This window comes from Staurois parvus, unplaced genomic scaffold, assembly GCF_062004578.1.
Source record: "Staurois parvus isolate SC_StPar_1 unplaced genomic scaffold, SC_StPar_1.0 ptg000887l, whole genome shotgun sequence".
NCBI lineage: Eukaryota > Metazoa > Chordata > Amphibia > Anura > Ranidae > Staurois > Staurois parvus.
The window spans coordinates 480897-505492 of NW_028318683.1; the positions used below are offsets into that span (position 1 = coordinate 480897).

The following is a 24596-nucleotide window of genomic DNA, read 5'->3' on the forward strand; positions in this document are numbered from 1 at the left end:
AAGTCGCCAACTGTCTGCAGAGTCAATAGCTAAACACCTCCAAACTTGGTGTGGCCTTCAGATTAGCACAACAGTGCGTAGAGAGCTTCATGGAATGGGTTTCCATGGCCGAGCAGCTGCATCCAAGCCTTACATCACCAAGTGCAATGCAAAGCATCGGATGCAGTGGTGTAAAGCACGCTGCCACTATACTCTAGACCAGTGGAGATGTGTTCTCTGGAGTGACCAATCAGGCATCTCTGTTTGGCAATCTGATGGACGCGTCTGGGTTTGGCGGTTGCCAAGAGAACAGTACTTGCCTGACTGCATTGTGCCAAGTGTAAAGTTTGATGAAGGGGGGATTACGGTGTGGAGTTGTTCCTAATGTGTTGGGCTTGGCCTCTTAGTTCCAGTGAAGGGAACTCTTAAGGTGTCAGCATACCAAGACATTTTGGACAATTTCATGCTCCCAACTTTGTGGGAACTGTTTGAGGATGGCCCCTTTCTGATTCAACATGACTGCACACCAGTGCACAAAGCAAGGTCCATAAAGACATGGATGAGTGAGTTTGGGGTGGAGGAACTTGACTGGCCTGCACAGAGTCCTGACCTCAACCCCATAGCAGGGGCGGACTGACCATTTGGAAACTCAGGCACTGCCCGAGGGCCTGGGGTCAGTAGGGGGCCTCATGAGATGCCCCTGGTACCTTTTTCATAGGCTTTTTTGAGTTTGGGCAAGGACACAGGGGCCCCATGATCCCCTATTGCCCGGGGGCCCCATGAGTTGTCAGTCCACCCCTGCCCCATAGAACACCTTTGGGATGAATTAGAACGGAGACTGCGAGCCAGGCCTCCTCCCCCGACATCGGTGCCTGACCTCACAAATGTGCTTCTGGAAGAATGGTCAAACCTTCCCATAGATACCCTCCTAAACCTTGTGGACGGCCTTCCCAGAAGAGTTGAAGCTGTTATAGCTGCACAGGGCGGGGCCAACTCAATATTGAACCCTACGGACTAAGACTGGGATGCCATTAAAGTTAATGTGCATGTAAAGGCAGGCTGACCAATACTTTTGGCAATGCAGTGTATATACTGTATACCATAACTTATACCCAAGTTGTACATTTGCTGAACAGTGTGTAAGTAGTTTGGTTAGGCCACACTATACACTAAGAGGAAGAGGTAATGCAGGTTTTAAATTGAAAAAAAAAAACATCAGTGCTTTATTTCAGAGAGACAGAAGATACAAATATTTTTGAATGCCAGAGCTCTTGAGCAGGCAGCCAACTATAAGACACAGAGCAGAGTTTAACCTGTAATGTATGTGTGTGTGTATATATCTGTCTATATATATATCTATATATACAGTTAGGAACAGAAGTATTTGAACCCCCTGCGATTTTGCAAGTTCTCCCACTTAGAAATCATGGAGGGGTCTGAAATTCACATTGTAGGTGCATTCCCACTCTGAGAGACAGAATTTAAAAAAAAATTCAAGAAATCACATTGTATGATTCTTAAAGAATGTATTTGTCTTGCGCTGCTGAACTGAACTGCTGAACTGCTGAACTGCTGTATTTGAACACCTGAGAAAATCAGTGTTAATATTTGGTACAGAAGCCTTTGTTTGCAATTACAGAGGTCAAACGTTTCCTGTAGTTCTTGACCAGGTTTGCACTGCAACAGGGATTTTGGCCCACTCCTCCACACAGATCTCCTCTAGATCTGTCAGGTTTCGGGGCTGTCGCTGAGCAACACGGAGTTTCAGCTCCCTCCAAAGATGTTCTATTGGATTTAGGTCTGGAGACTGGCTAGGCCACTCCAGAACCTTGATATGCTTCTTACGGAGCCACTCCTTGGTTATCCTGGCTGTGTGCTTCTGGTCGTTGTCATGTTGGAAGACCCAGCCACGACCCATCTTCAATGCTCTGACTGAGGGAAGGAGGTTGTTGCTCAAAATCTCACAATAAATGGCCCCATTCATCCTCTCCTTAATACAGTACATTCATCCTGTCCCCTTCGCAGAAAAGCACCCCCTAAGCATGATGTTACCACCCCCATGCTTCACAGTGGGGATGGTGTTCTTGGGATGCAACTCATCCTTCTTTTTCCTCCAAACACGACGAGTGAAGTTTAGACCAAAAAGTTCTACTTTGGTCTCATCTGACCACATGACTTTCTCCCATGCCTCCTCTGGATCATCCAGATGGTCAATGGCAAACTTCAGACGGGCCTGGACATGTGATGACTTGAGCAAAGGAACCTTCCGTGCAATGCATGATTTGAAACCATGACGGCGTAGTGTTCTACCGACAGTGACCTTTGAAATTGTGGTCCCAGCTCTCTTCATGTCACTGACGAGCTCCTCCCTGTAGTTCTGGGCTGATTCCTCACCTGTCTTATCATCAGTGATACCCCACGAGATGAGATCTTGCATGGAGCCCCAGTCCAAGGGAGACTGACAGTCGTCTTTAGCCTCTTCCATTTTCTAACAATTGCTCCAACAGTTGATCTATTTTCACCAAGCTGCTTGGCAATTGCCCCGTAGACCTTTCCAGCCTTGTGGAGGTCCACAATTATGTCTCTGATGTCTTTTGACAGCTCTTTGGTCTTGCCCATGGTAGTAGTTGGTGTCTGACTGACTGTGGGGTGGACAGATGTCTTTAAAGAGCTCAGACAGGTGCTACTAAGTTAGATTAATGAGTGGAGTAGAGGTGGACTTTTTAAAGGCACAGTAACAGGTCTTTGAGAGCCAGAATTCTTGCTGTTTCTTAGGTGTTCAAATACTTATGTTCAGCAGTGCAAGACAAATAAATTCTTTAAAAATCATACAATGTGATTTTCTGAATTCTTTTTAAAAATTCTGTCTCTCAGAGTGGGAATGCACCTACAATGTGAATTTCAGACCCCTCCATGATTTCTAAGTGGGAGAACTTGCAAAATCACAGGGTGTTCAAATACTTCTGTTCCTCACTGTATATCTATCTATATATATCTATATATATGGGCAGCACAGTGGCTAAATGGTTAGCTCTTCCGCCTGGCAGTACTAGGGTCGTTGGTTTGAATCCCAGCCATGGCACCACCTGCCTGGAGTTTGCATGTTCTCTTTGTGCCTGCTTGGGTTTCCTCCGGGTACTCCGGTTTCCTCCCATACTCCAAAGACATGCTGGTAGGTTAATTGGATCCTGTCTAAATTGTCCCTAGTATGTGTATGTATGAATGTGAGTTAGGGACCTTAGATTGTACACCCCTTGAGGGTTAGGGACTGATGTGAATGTACTATATATATATATATATATATACAGTCAGGTCCATAAATATTGGGACATCAACACAATTCTAACATTTTTGGCTTTATACACCACCACAATGGATTTGAAATGAAACAAACAAGATGTGATTTAACTGCAGACTGTCAGCTTTAATTTGAGGGTATTTACATCCAAATTAGGTGAACGGTGTAGGAATTACAACAGTTTGCATATGTGCCTCTCACTTTTTAAGGGACCAAAAGTAATGGGACAATTGGCTTATCAGCTGTTCCATGGCCAGGTGTGTGTTATTCCCTCATTATCCCAATTACAATGAGCAGATAAAAGGTCCAGAGTTCATTTCAAGTGTGCTATTTGCATTTGGAATCTGTTGCTGTCAACTCTCAAGATGAGATCCAAAGAGCTGTCACTATCAGTGAAGCAAGCCATCATTAGGCTGAAAAAACAAAACAAACCCATCAGAGAGATAGCAAAAACATTAGGCGTGGCCAAAACAACTGTTTGGAACATTCTTAAAAAGAAGGAACGCACCGGTGAGCTCAGCAACACCAAAAAACCTGGAAGACCACGGAAAACAACTGTGGTGGATGACCAAAGAATTCTTTCCCTGGTGAAGAAAACACCCTTCACAACAGTTGGCCAGATCAAGAACACTCTCCAGGAGCTAGGTGTATATGTGTCAAAGTCAACAATCAAGAGAAGACTTCACCAGAGTGAATACAGAGGGTTCACCACAAGATGGAAACCATTGGTGAGCCTCAAAAACAGGAAGGCCAGATTAGAGTTTGCCAAACGACATGTAAAAAAGCCTTCACAGTTCTGGAACAACATCCTATGGACAGATGAGACCAAGATCAACTTGTACCAGAGTGATGGGAAGAGAAGAGTATGGAGAAGGAAAGGAACTGCTCATGATCCTAAGCATACCACCTCATCAGTGAAGCATGGTGGTGGTAGTGTCATGGCGTGGGCATGTATGGCTGCCAATGGGACTGGTTCTCTTGTATTTATTGATGATGTGACTGCTGACAAAAGCAGCCGGATGAATTCTGAAGTGTTTCGGGCAATATTATCTACTCATATTCAGCCAAATGCTTCACAACTCATTGGACGCCGCTTCACAGTGCAGATGGACAATGACCCAAAGCAGACTGCAAAAGCAACCAAAGAGTTTTTTAAGGGAAAGAAGTGGAATGTTATGCAATGGCCAAGTCAGTCACCTGACCTGAATCCGATTGAGCATGCATTTCACTTGCTGAAGACAAAACTGAAGGGAAAATGCCCCAAGAACAAGCAAGAACTGAAGACAGTTGCAGTAGAAGCCTGGCAGAGCATCACCAGGGATGAAACCCAGCGTCTGGTGATGTCTATGCGTTCCACACTTCAGGCTGTAATTGACTGCAAAGGATTTGCAACCAAGTATTAAAAAGTGAAAGTTTGATTTATGATTATTATTCTGTCCCATTACTTTTGGTCCCTTGTGAAGTGGGAGGCACATATGCAAACTGTTGTAATTCCTACACCGTTCACCTGATTTGGATGTAAATACCCTCAAATTAAAGCTGACAGTCTGCAGTTAAAGCACATCTTGTTTGTTTCATTTCAAATCCATTGTGGTGGTGTATAGAGCCAAAAATGTTAGAATTGTGTCGATGTCCCAATATTTATGGACCTGACTATATATATATATATATATATATATGTGTAAAAGTGCTGCAGAAATTGACGGCACTATATAAGCACCTGAAATAATAATAATAACCTGCAGAATACATTGCAAATGTTGCAACTGAGGTTTAGTTGTGAAAACATGGGGTCTGTTTATAAACATTTGTTGGCAATCCAGTAGAGGCCACAGAAGTTGATAATTGTGGTAAATACCCTTCAAGAAACATTGCAAATTTTGTAGCTGATCCGCAGCTTCAGAAACTTTAAATGTGGCGTGTTACAGGGTCTGGGATAAAATTGCACACAAAGTAGAAGTAGTTTTTTTGCCTAGAATCTAGAATAGGGTGGTTGTGGGCTCCAGGAAATTCTGGTAGGAAAATAAGTTAATGTCTCTTGGAAAATTCCTCTGGTGGGCTTGGACTTCATGATACAAAAGAGATTGGCCTGGCATCCCTGGTCTACAAGACCACCTACCCAAATACTTGTGTGGCCAGGTGCTTGGCTAAGAATGGAGAGTAAGAGAAACATGGACTGCAGCTGCTCTCTGTAGCTGTTGCCCTGCAGTGCTGAACTAGGAAGAGCAGGCAGCACTGCACTGTGGGAACTGTAGTCCTGAGAAGAGACTCTACTGTGCAATCAAAAGCTTTTGAACTGCATTCCCCAGGGAGAAATTGCCAAAAGGAGGGGAAAGAGCTGCATTAACCTGGGCTGTACAGGACACAGCTTCCTCTTGCTGTGAGGGGGGACCTGAGAGTGGAAATCGCTGCAAATCCAGTGTGCACCATGACTTCTGCATACAGGTGGATTGAGTGGGATCTATAGTGCTGAGTTTGGGGTTGCCAACAGAATCACCTCTGTGCACAGCAGAGGATAGACTAATCATTGTATGTGACTGGATGGTGAGCTGCAATATCACTGTGACTGGGGAGCTTCTGTAGTGGGGATTTACTATCTGCTACTAGAGAGAAAGAGACTGAGCCCTTTAGGAACTGACCATACAGCCATCAAGTAGCCTCATTTGCTACCTGCAAGGTTGACTGGGACTATTCTCGTGTACACCAATGGTACAACTGGGCCCCAGCTGAAGAGTTAGGACTGAAGATTGCCCCTTTACAGCTGCTACACAGAGACCTTCCCTTATTGCTTATACTAGGAGGCACGTCTCCTGTCTGCTGCCCATCCTGATTATTGCTATGTTTTTGGATATCTGTATTATCTGCTGCCAACCCTGACCTTTAATATGTTCATGGATTACAAGTCGTCATGACTTATCCAGATAGACTTCCATTTTGTTTCTTCAATCACTGTATGGTATGTCTACTGTCTTCTACCTTGAGTACAATAGCGACATTCTACAACAAGAGTATTTAGTTTTGTGTATAATGTCCTGGGGGCAACCTAGTGCTAGTAGGTCTGCTTGCCTTAACCACTACCCCGCCGCTGTATAGCAGATATTGTCAGGAATGGACTCAGCACTGGTGGTGGGACTCATCTGCCGTGTGGGCTGCAGCACCAGAGCTGACCAGCGGGTGCTCTCAGCAGCCAGAAGCTCACACGTGCAATCAGCCAAACCTGGGGCTGATTGCAGAAAGGTGTATTTAAGGCATGACCAGGCCTGTGATCGGGGCCTTGGTGTATGTTTTCCCATGAGCCTCTGTACCTGTATTCTGTGTTCCTGCTTCGTTGCTGACCCGGCTTGATCCTGATCTCTGTTGACCGTCTCCTGTTCTGACTACTGGCTCATCCCTGACTATTCTTCTGCCTACTCCTATGCTGTTTGACCTCCTGTTGCTGTACCTTGGCTTGTGACCCGTTTACTCTTTGCCTGCTGCTCTGTACTGATCTGCCTCCACCGTTACCGACCCGGCTTGTCTGACCACGCTAACTACTCTGCCATCCATCCATCCTGCACGGATCCAGCCGTACCTGCACATACCTCTGGCGGATCCCTCTACCACTAGCAGGTGTACTCAGGGGCCGCGACCTGGTCTCAGTAATGCGCCAAGTCCATCCCCACCATCAGGGGCTCTGGTGAAAAGGCAGACTGGGGCTTAGACTCCGCGCCCTGGGGAATCCTGCCCTGAGGACCGCTAGAGGTACCACCAGGTAGTCGTTACAGAACCCTACGGCCGGCCTGACCATTCCACCTCTCCAGCCCTGACTACGCCTGTGTTCTTGCACCTACTAGATTAGTAGAAGGTTAGTTTGTTCACTGTGCGTTTATATATATATATATATATATATATATATATATATATATATATATATATCTGGGTGGCTAATAATAAACTGTATTATATTGTACCTGAGACCTGCGTTTCCCTGTGTCAGTCCACACCTTTCTGGTCACTCCTTGATTCCTGACAGATATACTGCAACACGACGGCATGGGTGTGCAAAGTCCTGTATATATACATGATTTTCATTTCCGGGTAGGGGGCGTACACAAGCCACGCATGTGCCCTACCTGCGGCACTGTTCGTAGCCGCGGGTGATTACCCACCAGCACCCGGTGATTACCGACAATCACCGACGGGGACGAAGACTGTTTTGTTTACAAACAGTCTTCCTCCCTGTCAGCTCAGGCACACTGCTCGGGATGGCTGTGCACAGCACAGCCATCCCGATCAGTCTGCTTACAGTGAAGCACACACCCCCCATTGTTAGGAGTTAACAAGTCAGCTGCTTGTCAAATGTGTTAGAAGTTAACTTTCTCTGAACTCCTCCTCAACTCTGACATGTTAAGATGAGGATGAGCCTGGGAAGAAGGACATCCCACTGGGAACACAAAGGCGGAGAGGCGGTTAGAGCAACAAACATTTTGTGCTGGGGATGAGAGTATTTGTGCTAGGAGGGGGAGGGAGAAGAGAATTAGCGTTAGATGTGAGAATAGGGGGGGGGGGGATTTTTTCTGGAAGAGGGGAATGGGGGAGTTGTGCGTGGAGGGGGAATGTGGGGGTAATGGGGTAAGATTTGTTCTATGAGGGGAATTTAGGGGGAAATGTGCTAGGAGGGGTGATTGGGGGGGGGGTTGTGGTGGAAAAGGGGGGATTTGTGCTGGGAGGGGTGATTTGGGGGTGGCGGGAGGTAAGATTTCATCTAGGAGGGAAAATGTGGGGTGTTGTGCTAGGAGGGGATTTTGGGGGAGATTTGTGCTGAAAGAGGAAAGGAGAAGATTTGTCCTGAAAGAGGGGAAGGGTAAGATTTGTTCTAGGAGGGCAAATCTGAGGGGGTGCTAGGAGGGGTGATTTGGGGGATTTTGTGCTGGGGGATGGGGGATTTGCCCTGGGGAGGATTTGGGGGGTGGCAGGAGGTAAGATTTGTTTTAGGAAGGGGAATTTTGTGGGGATTCGTGCCAGTAGAGTGATCTGGACGGGATTTGTGCAGGGGGAGACTGGGTAGTTGGGGATTTGTGGTAGGAATGGGAATTTTAGGGGGCAGCAAGATTTGTTCTAGGAGGAGAAATTTGGGGAGAGGGGTGCTAAGAGGGGTGATGTGGGGGTTGTGCTGGAGGGGATGGGGGGAAGAGAGTTTGTGTTAGGACAGGGGGTTGTGCTAGAAGGGGTGATTTAGGAGAGGGGGGTTTGTGCGAGGAGGGGTGATTTTGGGGGGTTGTGCTAGGAGGGGGGTAAACATTTGTGCTGGGAGGGGGGAATTCAGCTGAAAGGGATTTGTACTAGGAAGGAATTTTTGTTTGGGGAGAATTTTGGCTTTCAAGGGGTATTTATTTCTAGTGGGTAAGTGTGCAGATTAGTGCTCAATGTTTTTTGGGGGGAGGGGATTTGGCCGACACATAATGCTCATACATCTTGGTAGGAGAGGGTGCAGTTTGGCATCTTTACCCTGAGAACTAGATGACCTTATTTCGGCACTGATGGTGGAAGCCCAGCAGTGGTGGCAGGAGCTGATAATGGTGACAGGCCAAAGTGAGGGCACAGGGCAGGAGAGGTGTCAGGAGTAGGTAATGATGGCAGGAGAGATGACAGTTGCTGGTAATGTGGCAGACCAGCCAGGGTGGCAGTTGCAGGTGATGGTAATAGACTGCTCTACAACCTGACACATAGTGAAATTACCTTGATACAGTTGGTCAGCTTGAACATGTATTGCAGTATATGTGAAATAAATATCCCTGTTTTTATACGTGTTTTGCTAGAAATATGTGCAAGTGTATAGCAGTGTGCAAAAGGTTAATTCAGAATTTTCAGAAGCTTGTAATGGCGGCAAGCTAGCAAAGACCACAGGAGCTGGCAGTAGCTGTAAAAGCTGGTAACTTGCAGGTGCTGATAATGGAGGCAGGACAGCAGAGGCTGCAGAAGCTGTTTATGGTGTTAAGTCAGCATAGGTATCAGGAGCTGGTAATTGTGGCAAGGACTGGTGATGGAGGTAGACCAGCAGAGGCAGCAGGGGCAGGAAAACAGGTGTCTGGCACAGGTAATGATGGAAGACACTGGTAATGATGGAAGGCCTGTAGAAGCCACAATAGATGGTATTGGTGGTAGGCCAGCAGAAGTGGCAGGAACTGGTAAGGGTAGCAGGAGTGAGTAACTGAAACAGGCCATTATATATTTTTTTTATTTTGTATACATTTTGCCCACCCCAGCTAACCAACATTAACTTTTTGATTGTAAACAACCAAGATTTTTGTAGCAATGGGATCAATTCACTAAAGATTACTGCATGCTATAGCATTGTCATGTGATTCATTTGCATAAATTATCACATGCAGTAAAAAAAATGTCCAATTTACAAAAAAAAATAATAAAGATTATGCGGTATTTAATACAGACTGAAAAATGTGCCGGTAAATAATGGTAAAAAAACATGTGGTAAGTTGTTGAATGAAATTCACAAACAGAACAGAAAGTTAAAAAAAAGATGCAATGTGTATCCAGGCTCTTCAGGTCTGGTATGGATTTTAAAGGGGTAACCCCTAGCCAAAATTAAAAAAAGAAAAAACAGCCTGGGGTCCCCAAAACCCTTTGGTCTGTTATGGATTTTGGGGGGACTCCTACGCCATTTTTTTTTTATTTTGGTGTGGGGTTCCAACAAAATCCATAACAGATCTAAGGGCCATTTTTTAAAACGTTTTGCAGGGGTTTTCCATTAAATTCACACCATACTCAAAGGGTCTGGTATGGATGGGTGTTTTTTTCGTACTTTTTCATTTTTATTTGCCAGCATGTTTTGCCGCTGACAGCTGATAAGTCATCCATTTTTAATGACGTGGCGGCCAGCAAGGGAACTCTAGGGTTCCTTTCAGAGGTTGCTATGGGTTCCTTGAGCAATGAGTATTTTCTGCCTCTCAGATAAGTTTCCACTGACACCATTGATCTTTTTCGCTATCTGTAAGGGGGTAATTCCTCCCGATGACCACCAATGTAAAGAGCGTTCTTCCCACTGCTCATCACACTAACGTATCATGAGTTGTAGACAGGGGTGGACTGACCATTTGGAAACTTGGGCACTGCCCGGGGTCAGTAGGGGGCCCCATGAGATGCCCCTTGTACCTTTTCCATAGGCTTTTTTGAGTTTGGGCAAGGACACAGGGGCCCCATGATCCCCTATTGCCCGGGGGCCCCATGATTTGTCAGTCCACCCCTGGTTGTAGATATAGTAATTTTTAGCAGGGGTTCCCTGAGAGCACAGAGTTAGTTCAAGGGTTCCTCGGGGTTGAAAGGTTGAGAAAGACTGGGTTATACAGTAAAGCATGATTAACCAAGCCTCCCTATATTCAGCCATTTCTATGTGTGCTAAGGAGGCTGTTTTTGGCACTGAGATCTGAAATATTTGAATGGTAAGCTGACTTCTGTGGGAATATTGTGGATACAAAAGTTCATACAACTCTGGCACTGAATAAGTATGTGTTTATAGTAAACGCCAAAACCCAAGTCTGTAAAAAAAATCTACAAATGCATATAAAAACTATTAAGCAAAACTGCATCAGGACAGACATGGGAAGGGATCTGCAAAGAAGATTAGGATAAAAAATAAACATTTCAGCCTGTTTTCAGACAAAACTGGCGTTTCATTTAAATGCGTCTTACCATATTCTTTCACCTCAAAAGGCATTTTGTAAATCTGATCAGAGTGGTCCTTGAACATTGCTGTTATAGTCCAAACTCCCAAACTGTAAGATAAAGAAATAGAAGGTGTAAATTTAACACATAGGATCATGTTCACTATAATAAGTGATGTTAAATAAGCACACACATTCAATCACGTGCAAGTTATCAAGGACCTGGCTACCAGTTTACAGGGGTATGATGGTGGGAACATACCTACTTACCAGTAGGGGTTGGCCCCTTTCCATTATGCAACCTATCTCCAAGAACCCAGTCATTCTTTGCACAAGGAGCTGAGGTGAACGCAGTGCAATGTGTGTAAAGCTTGACAGGATAAAAGTGGAACGGTATTTCCAAAAAGGGTTAAAAATGGTGTATGTGGAATGGACGAGGACTGAAAACAATGATCATGATGTAATGGGAATATATATGTGTAAATCACAATATCATTAGAATAGGTAGTCCTCATTTAAAGTCCTTGTAAGCAGCTGAGCTAGAAGGCCGCCAGCCAATGAGGAGCTAGAGAGAGCCCTGTGGAAAATCAAAAAAGAAGAAGGCGGCACCCTCTAAGTGCAGCAATAAAATTCTTTAATGTGACTTAAAAATGTAATATAGGCCACTCACAAAAGGCATGGTGGGAAAACGCTTGTCATCTGAAATACTAGTCATCTGCTGTGTGAAGGCACGTGAGCCTCTACACGTGCAGGACAGTCTGGTGTTAGGCGGCGATGCTGGTGGCTGTCACCATTTCCTCCGAGTTCCGGGACTTCCTCTGGACAGAGAAGACATCGCTTCCTGTCACTGGATGGTGTGGGGTGGCATGCGTTCGGAGCATGCATGCTCCCTCTTCAGGCCTTCGGAACTCGGAAGAAATGTTGGGAGCCACCAGCATCGCCGCCTAACTCCGGACCGTCCTGCACGTATAGAGGCTCATGTTCCTTCACACAGCGGATGCCTATTATTTCAGATAACAAGCGATTTTCCACCATGCCTTTGTGTGTGGCCTCTATTACATTTTTAAGTCACATTAAAGAGTTTTGTTGCTGCACTTAGAGGGTGCTTTTTTGTAAAGCATGACAGCTGGTGATAATTGGTATTTTTCCTTATAAAAAATGAACATGTTCACAACGTTGATTTCCAATTTTAATCTTACTATCTGTATATTTTTATCACCAATGTATAGGCTCTTTTCCATGATATTGTACTGCTATCCCCATACAGGCCATTGGTAATAGTTGGTTCTTCTTTAATAGCACAAAGGCTGCCCACCACCGCAAGCACCAGTCCATTCACACTGGCACCAATAACTCAGTCTAACTCAGGCCATAGATGTGTCGAAAATCGGCCGATTTTCGGATCGTTAGTGGGTTAATTGTTCGGCATTTTGGCAGATTTTTTTTATCGGTAAAGTTGGAAAAAGATCGTCCGATTTTGCCGATCAGCCGATTTTCGCGGCACTTATGGGCAAATCGGCCGATCTTTTTACCGATAAAAAAATCTGTGCATGAGCAGTGACCTGCAAGAGGAAGACAAAAAGAAGAAGAAGAAGAAGAGGATGAAGAAGAGGATGAAGAAGAAGAAGAGGATGAAGAAGAAGAAGAGGATGAAGAAGAGGATATAGAAGAAGAGGATGAAGAGGATGTAGAAGAAGAAGAGGATGAAGAAGAAGAAGAGTATGAAGAAGAAGAAGAGGATGAAGAAGAAGAAGAGGATGAAGAAGAAGAAGAGGATGAAGAAGAAGAGGATGAAGAAGAAGAAGAAGAAGAGGATGAAGAAGAGGATGAAGAAGAAGAAGAAGAGGATGAAGAAGAGGATGAAGAAGAAGAAGAAGAAGAGGATAAAGAAGAGAAGAGGAAGAGGATGAAGAAGAAGAAGAAGAAGAAGAAGAGGATGAAGAAGAGAAGAGGAAGAGGATGAATAAGAAGAAGAAGAAGAAGAGGATGAAGAAGAAGAAGAGGAAGAAGAAGAAGAACAAGAGGAAGAAGAAGAACAAGAGGAAGAAGAGGAAGAGGATGAAGAAGAAGAGGAAGAGGAAGAAGAAGAAGAGGATGAAGAAGATGAAGAAGAGGATGAAGAAGAAGAGGAAGAAGAAGAAGAAGAGGAAGAAGAAGAAGAAGAAGAAGAAGAGGACGAAGAAGAAGAAGAGGAAGAAGAAGAAGAATCAGAGGATGAAGAAGAAGAATTCCAGTCCGGCAAAAAGTGTCCCTGCAGAGAGCTCCGCTATTTCTTTGACAGTGCTTTGACATTTATAGTTGTTGCAACAATGTATCTATTTGTTTCCGAATAAAAATATCTGTATCTGAAATGGATACAAATAGATACATTGTTGCAGCTGCTATAAATGTCAAAGCACTGTCAAAGAAATAGCGGAGCTCTCTGCAGGGACACTTTTTGCCGGCTGTAGACGGGATGAAAATCGGCCGATTTTTTTTTTTTTTTTTACCATTCCTGGTAACGTCGGCCGCTTGAACGACCGATTTTTTTCATTTTTTTAAAGAAAAATCGGCCGGTTTTCTCCCCTTCTATGGCCTGCATAAGGGATGTCTTTTTGACATTAATTGCTTGAAAAACTGTAAACAGGAGAGGGGTTAGGGCATGAGATACTCCAAAGAACAATTAGCAAATAGCTGTGAGAGGACAATCTCCTACTTACTATACTATACACCTGTGCTAGGATGGATACACATATACACAAAAAATAGCTGTATACAAAGTGCTCCTGCAGACATAATTCTAGTGTCAAAAATGTCCTTACAGCACTGTGTGGAATATATAATGCAATCAATCAATATATAATAAAGAAAAAAAAATGTAAAACATGTTTATTATCATAAAGTATTGCACTCACATTTTGGTGGGCAAATCAGCGCTATGTGCAAAGTATCCTCCTGTCCAAATTCTATACAAGACCCTTTTGGTTTAGTATAGATTTTAAGAGAGAACCCCACAAAAAAAAAAAAAAACATATACGGCCCCCCCGATCCAAAAATCCATACTGGAGCATGCAATCTGGCAGGCCAGGAATAGGGGGATGATGAGCATTTGGTCTTCCTCTCCAGAGCCATACCAGGCTACATGACATCGACGTGGGGAGGGGGTTACCAGCCTCTATGTTGATGAGGGAAACGTCTTCTCTCTCACAACACTGGCCTTCAGGTTGTAGGCAGGTTGTAGGCAGCTGCCTACATATGCTGACTGCCAACGCATCATGTCTGATCCTGTTGCTTCATTCCCACTTAATGACAGATCTGGCAGATGTTGGTTGATATAAACAAATATGGCGATTTGGCAAGCATCGGGTACTATGAGCGATGTGGATCTACATCACTGTACGACATAGTTGGAAGACAAGGAGGAGGAAGACAAGGAGTGAACCTAATCAGGGAGTTATCACAGAGAGGAAAAGGAAAGTTGGTGAGGTTGCAAGGAGTGCATAGGTAGGAGAACACAAGGTCGAGGCAATTACCATTAGAGTGAGTAGAAGCATGCGTCCATTGTTTTAGGTCAAAAGAAGTGGTTAGGCTCAAAAGTTTAGAGGTAGCAGGAGTGTTAAGATTAACAGGGATGTTGAAGTCACCAAGACTGATTGTGGGAATTTCAGAAGAGAGAAAGTAAGGCAGCCAGGCAGAGAAGTCATCAACGAAGCTTGATACTGGTCCAGGAGGCCGATATATCACAGCAGTTCTTAAAGAAACTGGAGAGAATAGACAAATACAGTAAACTTCAAATGAGGAAAGGGAAACAGAGGGAGGTGAATGAAGGACCTGAAAAGTGCTTTGAGGGGATAGGAGGATTCCAACTTCACCTCCTTTTCATCCACTAGGCCTGGGAGAATGAGTTCAAAGGAGACCACCATGGGAGAAGGCAGCAGGAAAGGGAAAGTCAAATTCATGAAGCCAGGTTTCCGTAATTGCAAGCAAGTTAAAGGCGTTTGTGGTAAAAAGGTCATGGACAGAGGTGAGTTTGTTACAGACAGAGTGGGCATTCCAGAGGGCACAGGAAAAGGGGAGGCTGGGTCTAGAACAGCAATGGGCAAACTACGGCCCGCGGGCCATATACGGCCCGGCGGACCTTTTAATCCGGCCCGCGGAGCTAGGCTCCTCTCACAGTCCGCCGTGAAGACCGGTGTAGCATGAAAATCTGTCCCCCTCGACGTATCTGCGCATGTGCCGGAGATCGCCGATCGGCTGCTAATGCCTAAAACAGGCACATGCGCAGATACGTCGAGGGGGACAGATCCTCATAGGAGACAGATTTTCATGCTACACCGGAACGGCGCGGGAATACGGCGAGAGGAACGCGCGGAGAAAAGGTAAGTGAATTGACACAGGGGGGACTTGGGGACTTAATATGGGGGATGAATTAATATGGGGAATGAATTACTATATGGGGGATGAATTACTATATGGGGGATGAATTAATATGGGGGATGAATTACTATATGGGGGATGAATTACTATGGGGGATGAATTACTATGGGGGATGAATTACTATATGGGGGATGAATTACTATATGGGGGATGAATTACTATAGGGGGGATGAATTACTATAGGGGGGATGAATTACTATATGGGGGATGAATTACTATATGGGGGATGAATTACTAGGGGGGATGAATTACTATGGGGGATGAATTACTATATGGGGGATGAATTACTATATGGGGGATGAATTACTATGGGGGATGAATTACTATGGGGGATGAATTACTATGGGGGATGAATTACTATATGGGGGATGAATTACTATATGGGGGATTAATTACTATGGGGGATGAATTACTATATGGGGGATGAATTACTATATGGGGGATGAATTACTATGGGGGATGAATTACTATGGGGGATGAATTACTATATGGGGGATGAATTACTATATGGGGGATTAATTACTATGCTTACTATGGGGGAATATTACTATACTTACTATGGATGACACATACACATCATTCATCTACTCTTGGTCCGGCCCCCGGGTCCAATATATGAACCCATTGCGGCCCTCAAGTCAAAAAGTTTGCCCACCCCTGGTCTAGAAAGAAGAGGAATAGTAACTAGATTGTGTGGATTGCGGCCACAGTTAGAGGATAGGGGGTGTCAGGTGTGTTGGTCAAAGGAAAAAGATGATGGCTCAGGATTTGGGGAAATATCTCCAAATGTTAGGAGAAGCAGAAGGGTGAGAGAGGTAATATGAGAGTATGACTTATATGGAGAGACAGGTCCCAGTGTCCTGGAGATTTTATTAGTATGTGGATTCAGAATTAGCAGGAGTTGATGAGTAAAGTAATAAGGCGAAGACAGGAGTGAGGGTGATACAGTTGCAAGAAAAAGTATGTGAACCCCTTGGGATTACATGGAGTTTTGCAGGAATTGGGCATAAAATGTGCTCTGAACGTCATCTAAGTCCCAACAATAGAAGAACACAGTCTGCGGAACATAATACTACACAAACATTAGATGTTGCCATGGTTTAATTGCACATAACATGTAAACATTCACAGTGCAGGGAGGAAAAAGTATGTGAGGCCCTAGCTTAATGACTTCTCCCAGAGCTAATTGGAGCCAGGAGTGAGCCAACCTTCACTCCAATCAGTGTGATGATATTGGAGGTGTTGCTGACAGCTGTCCTGCCCTTAAAAAACACACACCTGTTTTGGGTTTACTGGTTTCAAGAAGCACTGTCTGATTTAAACCAAGCCTCGCAGAAAAGAGCTCTCAGAAGACCTATGATCAAGAATTGTTGACTTGCATGAAGCTGGAAAGGGTTACAAAAGTATCTCCAAAAGCCTTGATGTTCATGTGTCCACAGTCTGTCTACAAATGGAGAAAGTTTAGCACTGTTGCTACTCTCCCTAGGCGTGGTCGTCCTGTAAAAATTACTGCTAGAGCACAGTGCAGAATGCTGCATGAGGTAAAGAAGAATCCCAGAGTGTCAGCTAAAGACCTACAGAAATCTCTGGCACATGCTAACATTTTTGTTGACACATCTACAATAAGGAAAACATTAAACAAGAATGGAGTACATGGGAGGACACCACGGAGGAAGCCATTGCTCTCCAAAAAGAATATTGCAGCACATTTGAAGTTTGCAAAAGAGCACCTGGATGTTCCACAGCACTACTGGCAAAATATACTGTGGACAGATGAAACCAAGATTGAGTTGTTTGGGAAGAACACACAACACTATGTGTGGAGAAAAAAAGGCCCAGCACACCAACATCAAAACCTCATCCCCACTGTAAAACATGGCGGAGGGAGCATCATGGTTTGGGACTGCTTTGCTGCCTCAGGGCCTGGACGGATTGTTGTCATTGATGGGAAAATGAATTCCAGAGTTTATCAAGACATTTTGCAGGAAAACGTACGACCATCTGTCCGCCAACTGAAGCTCTGCAGAGGATGGGTGATGCAACAGGACAATGACCCAAAGCATACAAGTAATTCAACAAAACAATGGCTGCAACAGCACAGAATACGCCTTCTGGAGTGGCCCAGTCAGAGTCCTGACCTCAACCCCATTGAAATGCTGTGGCATGACCTTAAGAGAGCGATTCACACCAGACATCCCAAGAATATTGCTACACTGAAACAGTTTTGTGAAGAGGAGTGGTCCAAAATGACTCCAGATCGTTGTGCAGATCTGATCTGCAACTACAGGAAAGGTTTGGTTGAGGTTATTGCTGCCAAAGGAGGGTCAACCAGTTATTAAGTCCAAAGGTTCACATACTTTTTCCTCCCTGCACTGTGAATGTTTACATGTTATGTGCATTTAAACCATGGCAACATCTAATGTTTGTGTAGTATTATGTTCAGCAGACTGTGTTCTTCTATTGTTGTGACTTAGATGATGTTCAGAGCACATTTTATGCCCAATTCATGCAAAACTCCATGTAATCCCAAGGGGTTCACATACTTTTTCTTGCAACTGTATATATAAGCTGTGGGGTGGAGAAGAGGGGTGAAGGAGAGAGCGTTTGAAAAGAGAGGATACAACTGTGAGAAGGAGGAGTCGGGAGTGCACGTTACAGAGTGGTGAGATGAAGAAGCAGACTGGGCAAGAGCTGAAAGAGCTGGATGGGGAAACATGTCACATGTACTCTAGTATTTGAAGTTGTCGGCTTCTCGCTTTGTGCATTCACTGAAGTGCAGAGCCAAAGTGCTCAATACTTAATCCAAGATCAATACTTTAGCCAAGATGATAGTTGCCAATGCTGCCTCTTACTGTGCTGCCCCTGGCTGTGCCTCCCCTAAGGAAGGCCCAAATTTTCCGATGTATGTAACCCGCACTGTTACTGCTTCCCGTCCACCGTCTATAGGCAATGGGTGGACAGAAATCAGTTAAGAAAAGGACTGAAAGTAACAAACAAAAGGGTCCTAGGTTATAAGGCATATACTGTTTGCTGATCTGGAAACAAATGATTCATTCAGCAGGAAAATTGACCATTTGATTTTTGACTTGTTAATCTCTGTAATTTTATAAAAGAAATATCTGACTTCAACATTTTGCTGTCTCTGTGTACAGTACTGTGCACAAATTTTAAGCAGGTGTGAAGAAATAATTTAAAGTATGATATGCTTTCATATATATATATATATATATATATATATATATATATATATATTGTGTATATATATACAGTTGCAAGAAAAAGTATGTGAACCCCTTGGGATTACGTGGAGTTTAGCATGAATTGGGCATAAAATGTGCTCCGAACGTCATCTAAGTCACAACACAGTCTATATATATATATATATATATATATATATACATACATACATACACTATGTTGCCAAAAGTTCCAACACCCCAAACTAGCTCCTCCATGTCTTTATAGATCTTGCTTTGTGCACTGGTGCACAGTCATGTTGGAACAGGAAGGGCCATCCTCAAACTGTTCCCAAAAAGTTAGGAGCACGAAATTGTCCAAAATGTCTTGGTATGCTGACGCTGTATGAGTTCCCTTCACTGGAACTAGGGGGCCAAACACAACCCCTGAAAAACAAACCCACACCATAATCCGTCCTCCACCAAACTTTACACTTGGCACAGTGCAGTCAGGCAAGTATCAAACTCCTGGCAACCGCCAAACCCAGACACATCCATCGGATTGCCAGAGAAGCTTGATTCCTCACTTCAGAGAACACGTCTCCACTGCTCTGGAGACCAGTGGTGGCGTGCTTTACACCACTGTATCCGCCGCTTTGCATTGCACTTGGTGATGTAAGGTTTGGATGCAGCTGCTCAGCCACGGAAACCCATCCCATAAAGCTCCCTATGCACTGTTGTTGAGCTAATCTGAAGGCCACACCAAGTTTGGAGGTCTTTAGCTATTGACTCTGCAGACAGTTGGCAACTTCTGAGCACTGTGCGCTTCAGCATGCGCTGACCCCGCTCTGTCATGTTACGTGGGCTACCACTTGGTGGCTGATTTGCTGTTGTTCCCAGTTGCTTCCACTTTGTTATAATCCCAATAACAGTTGACTGTGGAATATTTAGCAGCCAGGAAATGTCACAGATGGACTTATTACACAGGTGACAACCTATCATGGGACCACGCTTGGAGTCACTGAGCTCCTGAGAGCGACCCATTCTTTCACAAATGTTTGTAGAAGCAGTCTGCATGCCTAGGGGCTTGATTTTATACACCAGTGATTTGGAGGGTTGTCCCAATACTTTTGGCAATATAGTATCATACATATATATATATATATATATATATATATATATACTGTATATATATATATATATATATATATATATATACACAGTATATACACACATACACAGTATGTATATAGTATTTATTTGTATATGTATTTATTTGTTTATTGGCAAATTAAAAAATGCCAAGTGAGCGAAAAGATGACAAATCTAAATCAAATCAATATTTGAATACCCTTTAGCTTTAAAACAGCATTGATTCTTTTATTTACACTAATACACACAGTCTTTGAAGGGAATCAGCAATAGTCAGCAAGCAATATGTTTACATTTCAAATTCATTTTCGAATTAGATTTCATTTTCGATTTCAAATTCAATTCGGCTATGATTCAAATTAGAATAATTTGTTATTTCAGACAAATTTAATTTCATTATTTTGGATTTGTTTCTACATCCGAATCTCTGAATAACTAAAATTTTGTCTGAATTTTCGATTTGGAATGAAACGAACTGCACATATCTGTATATTACATTAGTGCAACGTGTCTTTCACTCACTATTTGGACATTGCTCTCAGGACAGGAGGCTCTCTGCAAACCCAAGGGAGGTTTTTATGGAATTTTATGGCAGTTTGTGACGGTTATTTAAATATATTTATAGTTCTAAATATGAATTTCTACCGATGTGTCGCTCTTACCTTGCAGGCTCCGTTAACTCAAATGATTTTGAGATAATGCCAGAATTTTCACTCTGGAACTGCTCTTGATGTACAGTTACATGATCTGGGGTCTGAAATTAAAAAAAGACAATGCAAGGTGTAAAGGGATGTCAAAAGTTATTTTCATTAAACAGTTCATAAACAAGAAAAAATATAACCTATATTCAGCTTAAGCTTCAGCTAAAGTGACACCAAACCCTAGTTTAAAAAAAAAATTATTCTATTCAAGTATATATTTTAACTCCCTAAACTAACTAAAAGTCGCTTCTATTGCTCACAGCCTCCTCCAAATCTCAATTTTTTTTTTTTTTTTTGCAGCTGTGATCTGACTTCCCATCAGGGAGGCTACATTTGTTCTCCATGGTCTCACTAAATGTGTGTAGCCAGCTGCCTTCCTGGCTGTGTCTCTGCCCACTCACCCTCCCACCACCACTTTGTTATTGGCTGAGTAGAATTCTGGGCTGAGGCCCTCAGCCAGGTTTCTCCCCTCGTTTTCCCTGCTGGACTCAGCAGAGTAGGTTGTGTCATCCCCCACTTACACCTGCTTCTCCCCTTTCCCTCCAGGCAGCAGCAGCTAAGATCTAATCAGTGACAAGTGATGATGAAGCTGCTGAGGACTCTAGGGCATGCAGTCCTCAAACAGAATGGCACAGTACTGTGGATGAAGCTGTTGACTTTACTATCCAGGATTCCTGGCACACAGGGGAGGGAAGGAGTGCACAGGACTTTGCCCAGGCAATTCTGAGGAGATCTGGGCAGTGCAGGACGAGGAACAAGAGAGTGCAGACCAGTTGCTGTTGGGATCTGTGCTCCCACTAAGAGAGAGGGAGACCTGAATTGTATGAAGATCATAATCCTGGGTGTTGGGACCAGAGCTAGTGGACCTGCTGCCTGTGCCAACACCAAAGAGCATAAGAACTGAGCCTTTATAATGTCTGTGTGCTGGGTCGGAGCTATGCAGACATTGGAGCTGTGTGAGCCTACAACAGAGGAGAGAGACTGAGCCACTGAGGATTAGAGATGTAAGACACTGAGCCAAATTTGTAACAGTGGGTCAGATTTGTTGTGTTCCTGGAGTGGTAAGCAGAACCAACGGTTTTTAACCCTTTACTGCCCACAGTGAATGCCAGTAGAGACTGCTCCTCAATTAGCAGGCAATCGGCCATCCATTGTGTACAGTCTTAAAGGGACAGCTACCCGTGCACCACCTTACAGACAGGCCCCAACAATAGCTGACTTAGTACTACTAAATAGGTACCAGCTACTTTATAGCCACTACCAGGGGAACCCCACTGCCAGTAACATGTACATCCTCCCACTATTATGAGTGTATGCACTTAGTGCACTCAAGGATGTTTTTTGATCAGCTATTGACATTACATGTCTTACTGTTTATGCCAGATAAAATTAGATTAACCCCTTGGCACCGGCACCTCCCGACCCTTTAAGGGTTTCAGAAGCTGGCGGGGTTCAGGGTCATGTCACGGCATGTCACGGCGGACACTTGATCGGGAAAGGTCCCGATCGAAAGAGGAGATCGGGACTTTTCCGTGAGTACCAGACATGTGTGCTGGGAGCGTGCAGGGCTTTAAGGGCTTCAGAAGCCGGGAGGCAGGGCTGGGTTTAGGGTCATGTGTTCTGGGAGCGCGCAGGGCACGCGATCTCAGCACATGTGTTTTTTTTTAATAGAACACAAATGTGCGGCCGCTCGGCGTCTAGACCCAGATGCTGGGAGGCTGCACATTTGCGTTCGGCCAGCGTGAAGAGGTTAAGCTTTACTGCAGTTTAGTTAGTTGCTGTTATATAGGTTGGTGTACATCCTATTTGGTTTGGCCTGTTCCAGCGTCTTCAGTTGCCTGTCCACTGGTTCATGCATTGTCTAACATGCCTTGCCATAACATATATATTAATTTGCCATCACGTTGCTTGTGGTCTATTTTTTGTGTATTACTATAGAGTGGTAACATACGAAAGTTTAGGTTACACAGGTGTGAGCAGCCTTCTATCTACAACAAGTTGTGTCAGTGGGGACTGGGGACTGAGTGATTTACAGAGATGTGGTAAAGAACAGATAACCCATCATATCAAGGGGGGGGGGGTAGCGCTACATGTAGTAATGAAGCCACCCTCTCTTGCTCACACTTGAGATGGACTATAGCATTTGAAGTGTGCATGGAGCAGTGTACATGCCTGCAGCTAATGTGCACTGCCCATTCCAAACAAGCATAATTGAGAAAAAGAATAGGTTTTCAGATCTCATGGAGGACATTACAAGGAAGCAGAAAAATACAGTACACAATGAACTGATAAAAAATAAATTACATTTGAAGTATATGTACAAATTGGAGAAAACCTATTTGGAACTTTTAAAGAAGACTCTTGTAGAGCATTTAGGGGCAGGGGTGGACTGACAACTCATGGGGCCCCCGGGCAATAGGGGATCATGGGGCCCCCATGTCCTTGCCCAAACTCAAAAACGCCTATGAAAAAGGTACCAGGGGCATCTCATGGGGCCCCCTACTGACCCGGGGCCCTCGGGCAGTGCCCGAGTTTCCAAATGGTCAGTCCACCCCTGTTTAGGGGTCAATCTATATAGGTACTAATCAGGGATTTGATGCTCGAGTCGTAAAAAGGAAATTTAAACATTCCCCACACACAAGGCTTTCCTGTGTTACAGTATACTAGACACATCACATCAGAGGGTTTTTATATAAAAGATTATGATAATGCTGATTTGAAATGTTGTGTATCTTTAGACATTTATATTATATCTATGGCTTTAACGCTAATACTGAGCAGCAACAAGTCTTACCTGGAACTCAACTACCACTGGTGTGTTCACAGGATCTAGACTCAATGACATGGTGAATATCCGGTACAGAACTGAATGCAAAGAGAAAACATGTTTAAAAATCACACATCAGAATATTTTTTTTATTCATTCTTTGTCTTAACTCTTCTTAAAGTTAGTGAGAGCCAAGCTGTCATTAAAGCTGAACGTCAGGTATGGTTTGTATTGAATAGTCACATGGGTCTAGCTTGGACCGAAGTTAGTATGCATAAGCCATACATGTAGGACTGCTGAGGAAGCGGAGACACTACTATAGTGATAGCTACGGTCTTCCAGGTCTTGTGCCAAGCAGCTGCCCTGCCACATACGTAGCACCCTCTTAGCATAGTATACTAGGCAAATTCAGTTTTTGGCTCCTTCTGTAGTCAAGGGAGGAGTGATTGTTTGCTATGGTCTGTTCAGGATTTCACAGGCTGAGAGTTTGAGTGCTACCTCCTGTTTCTGGAAGAAGCTTTCAGAATATGGGGCTGAGATAGGCAAATTACCAGTCTGAAGATTTATCATGCCCTAGCCAATCCCTGGAAGGGAAGGGCCCAGAAGGTGGATGAAGATGTGTTAAATAGTTTGAAGTCCTGGGAAGATTGTTCTTTCCTTGGCAGAGAGAGTTCCAAAGTCTGAGGGGCTGATGCCTTTGGGCAGCCTGTGGACTGTGTAGTTGTTCTTGAGGCCTTAGTGGTGTTGGGGAGTGAAGTTTTTGAGGCACTTGTAAGCGGGTAATAGTTAACACTGCCCCAGCTGGGGAGTTGAGAGTTTATTTTGTTCCTGGGTTTTCTTTTGGCAGGCTTCTCTGGGTCCATCCTACTGGTTCTGTGTGCAATCAAAAGAGTGTTTGAGCCAAGGGGGGGGGGGGGGACCTAGGAAATATTTGCTGTTCTGCCGGAGTCTGGAAAGCTAGTGAAGTGCAGAAGTCAGAGCTCCCACTGCTCAGGAGGATCGCTGGGGCTTGCAGTTCCTCTTGAACAAGCCAATTATGGACTTTGCCAGAGGTGCACTCTTTCCTCTACAGGTATGCTGGGGCAACCAAAAGCCTGAGTTAGGCACTAGGGATGTTAGGAAAATGACTGCACTTTCATTCGACTGTTATCTGTATATGTCATCATGTTGATTTATTCAAGTAAAGCTTTTGAACCTTTGCCTCTGACTGGTCTGATGTTACTCAAGGGGTGTAATGCAAGTAACCGGCACATATAGGTTACAGCTCGGTTCACTAAACACATTGAGGTATGAAGATAGAGGTACAAGATTTCAAACAGCATGAAGACACAAATAGTTACCAGGGGTAACGAAGGTTTCTCTAGCAGCCAGATTGCGGGTGCATGCATGCGTGCATTCATTGGTGTAAAAAGAGCTATTTAAACTGCACTAGTGCAGTGTGCCTGT

At 44.1% G+C, this 24596-nt stretch overlaps 1 protein-coding gene across 1 annotated transcript in view; it reads right to left on the bottom strand.

Moving 5' to 3' along the window:
- Positions 1-24596, bottom strand: part of LOC149442412 (A.superbus venom factor 1-like) — a 209546-nt gene that overhangs the window by 171097 nt on the left and 13853 nt on the right. Inside the window, exons 4-6 of the mRNA XM_089656128.1 lie at positions 23178-23248; positions 20345-20436; positions 10967-11049 (exon numbers count right to left, since the gene is read on the bottom strand). Coding sequence (XP_089512254.1) covers positions 10967-11049; positions 20345-20436; positions 23178-23248 — 246 coding nt within the window. The remainder of the gene's footprint in view (positions 1-10966; positions 11050-20344; positions 20437-23177; positions 23249-24596) is intronic.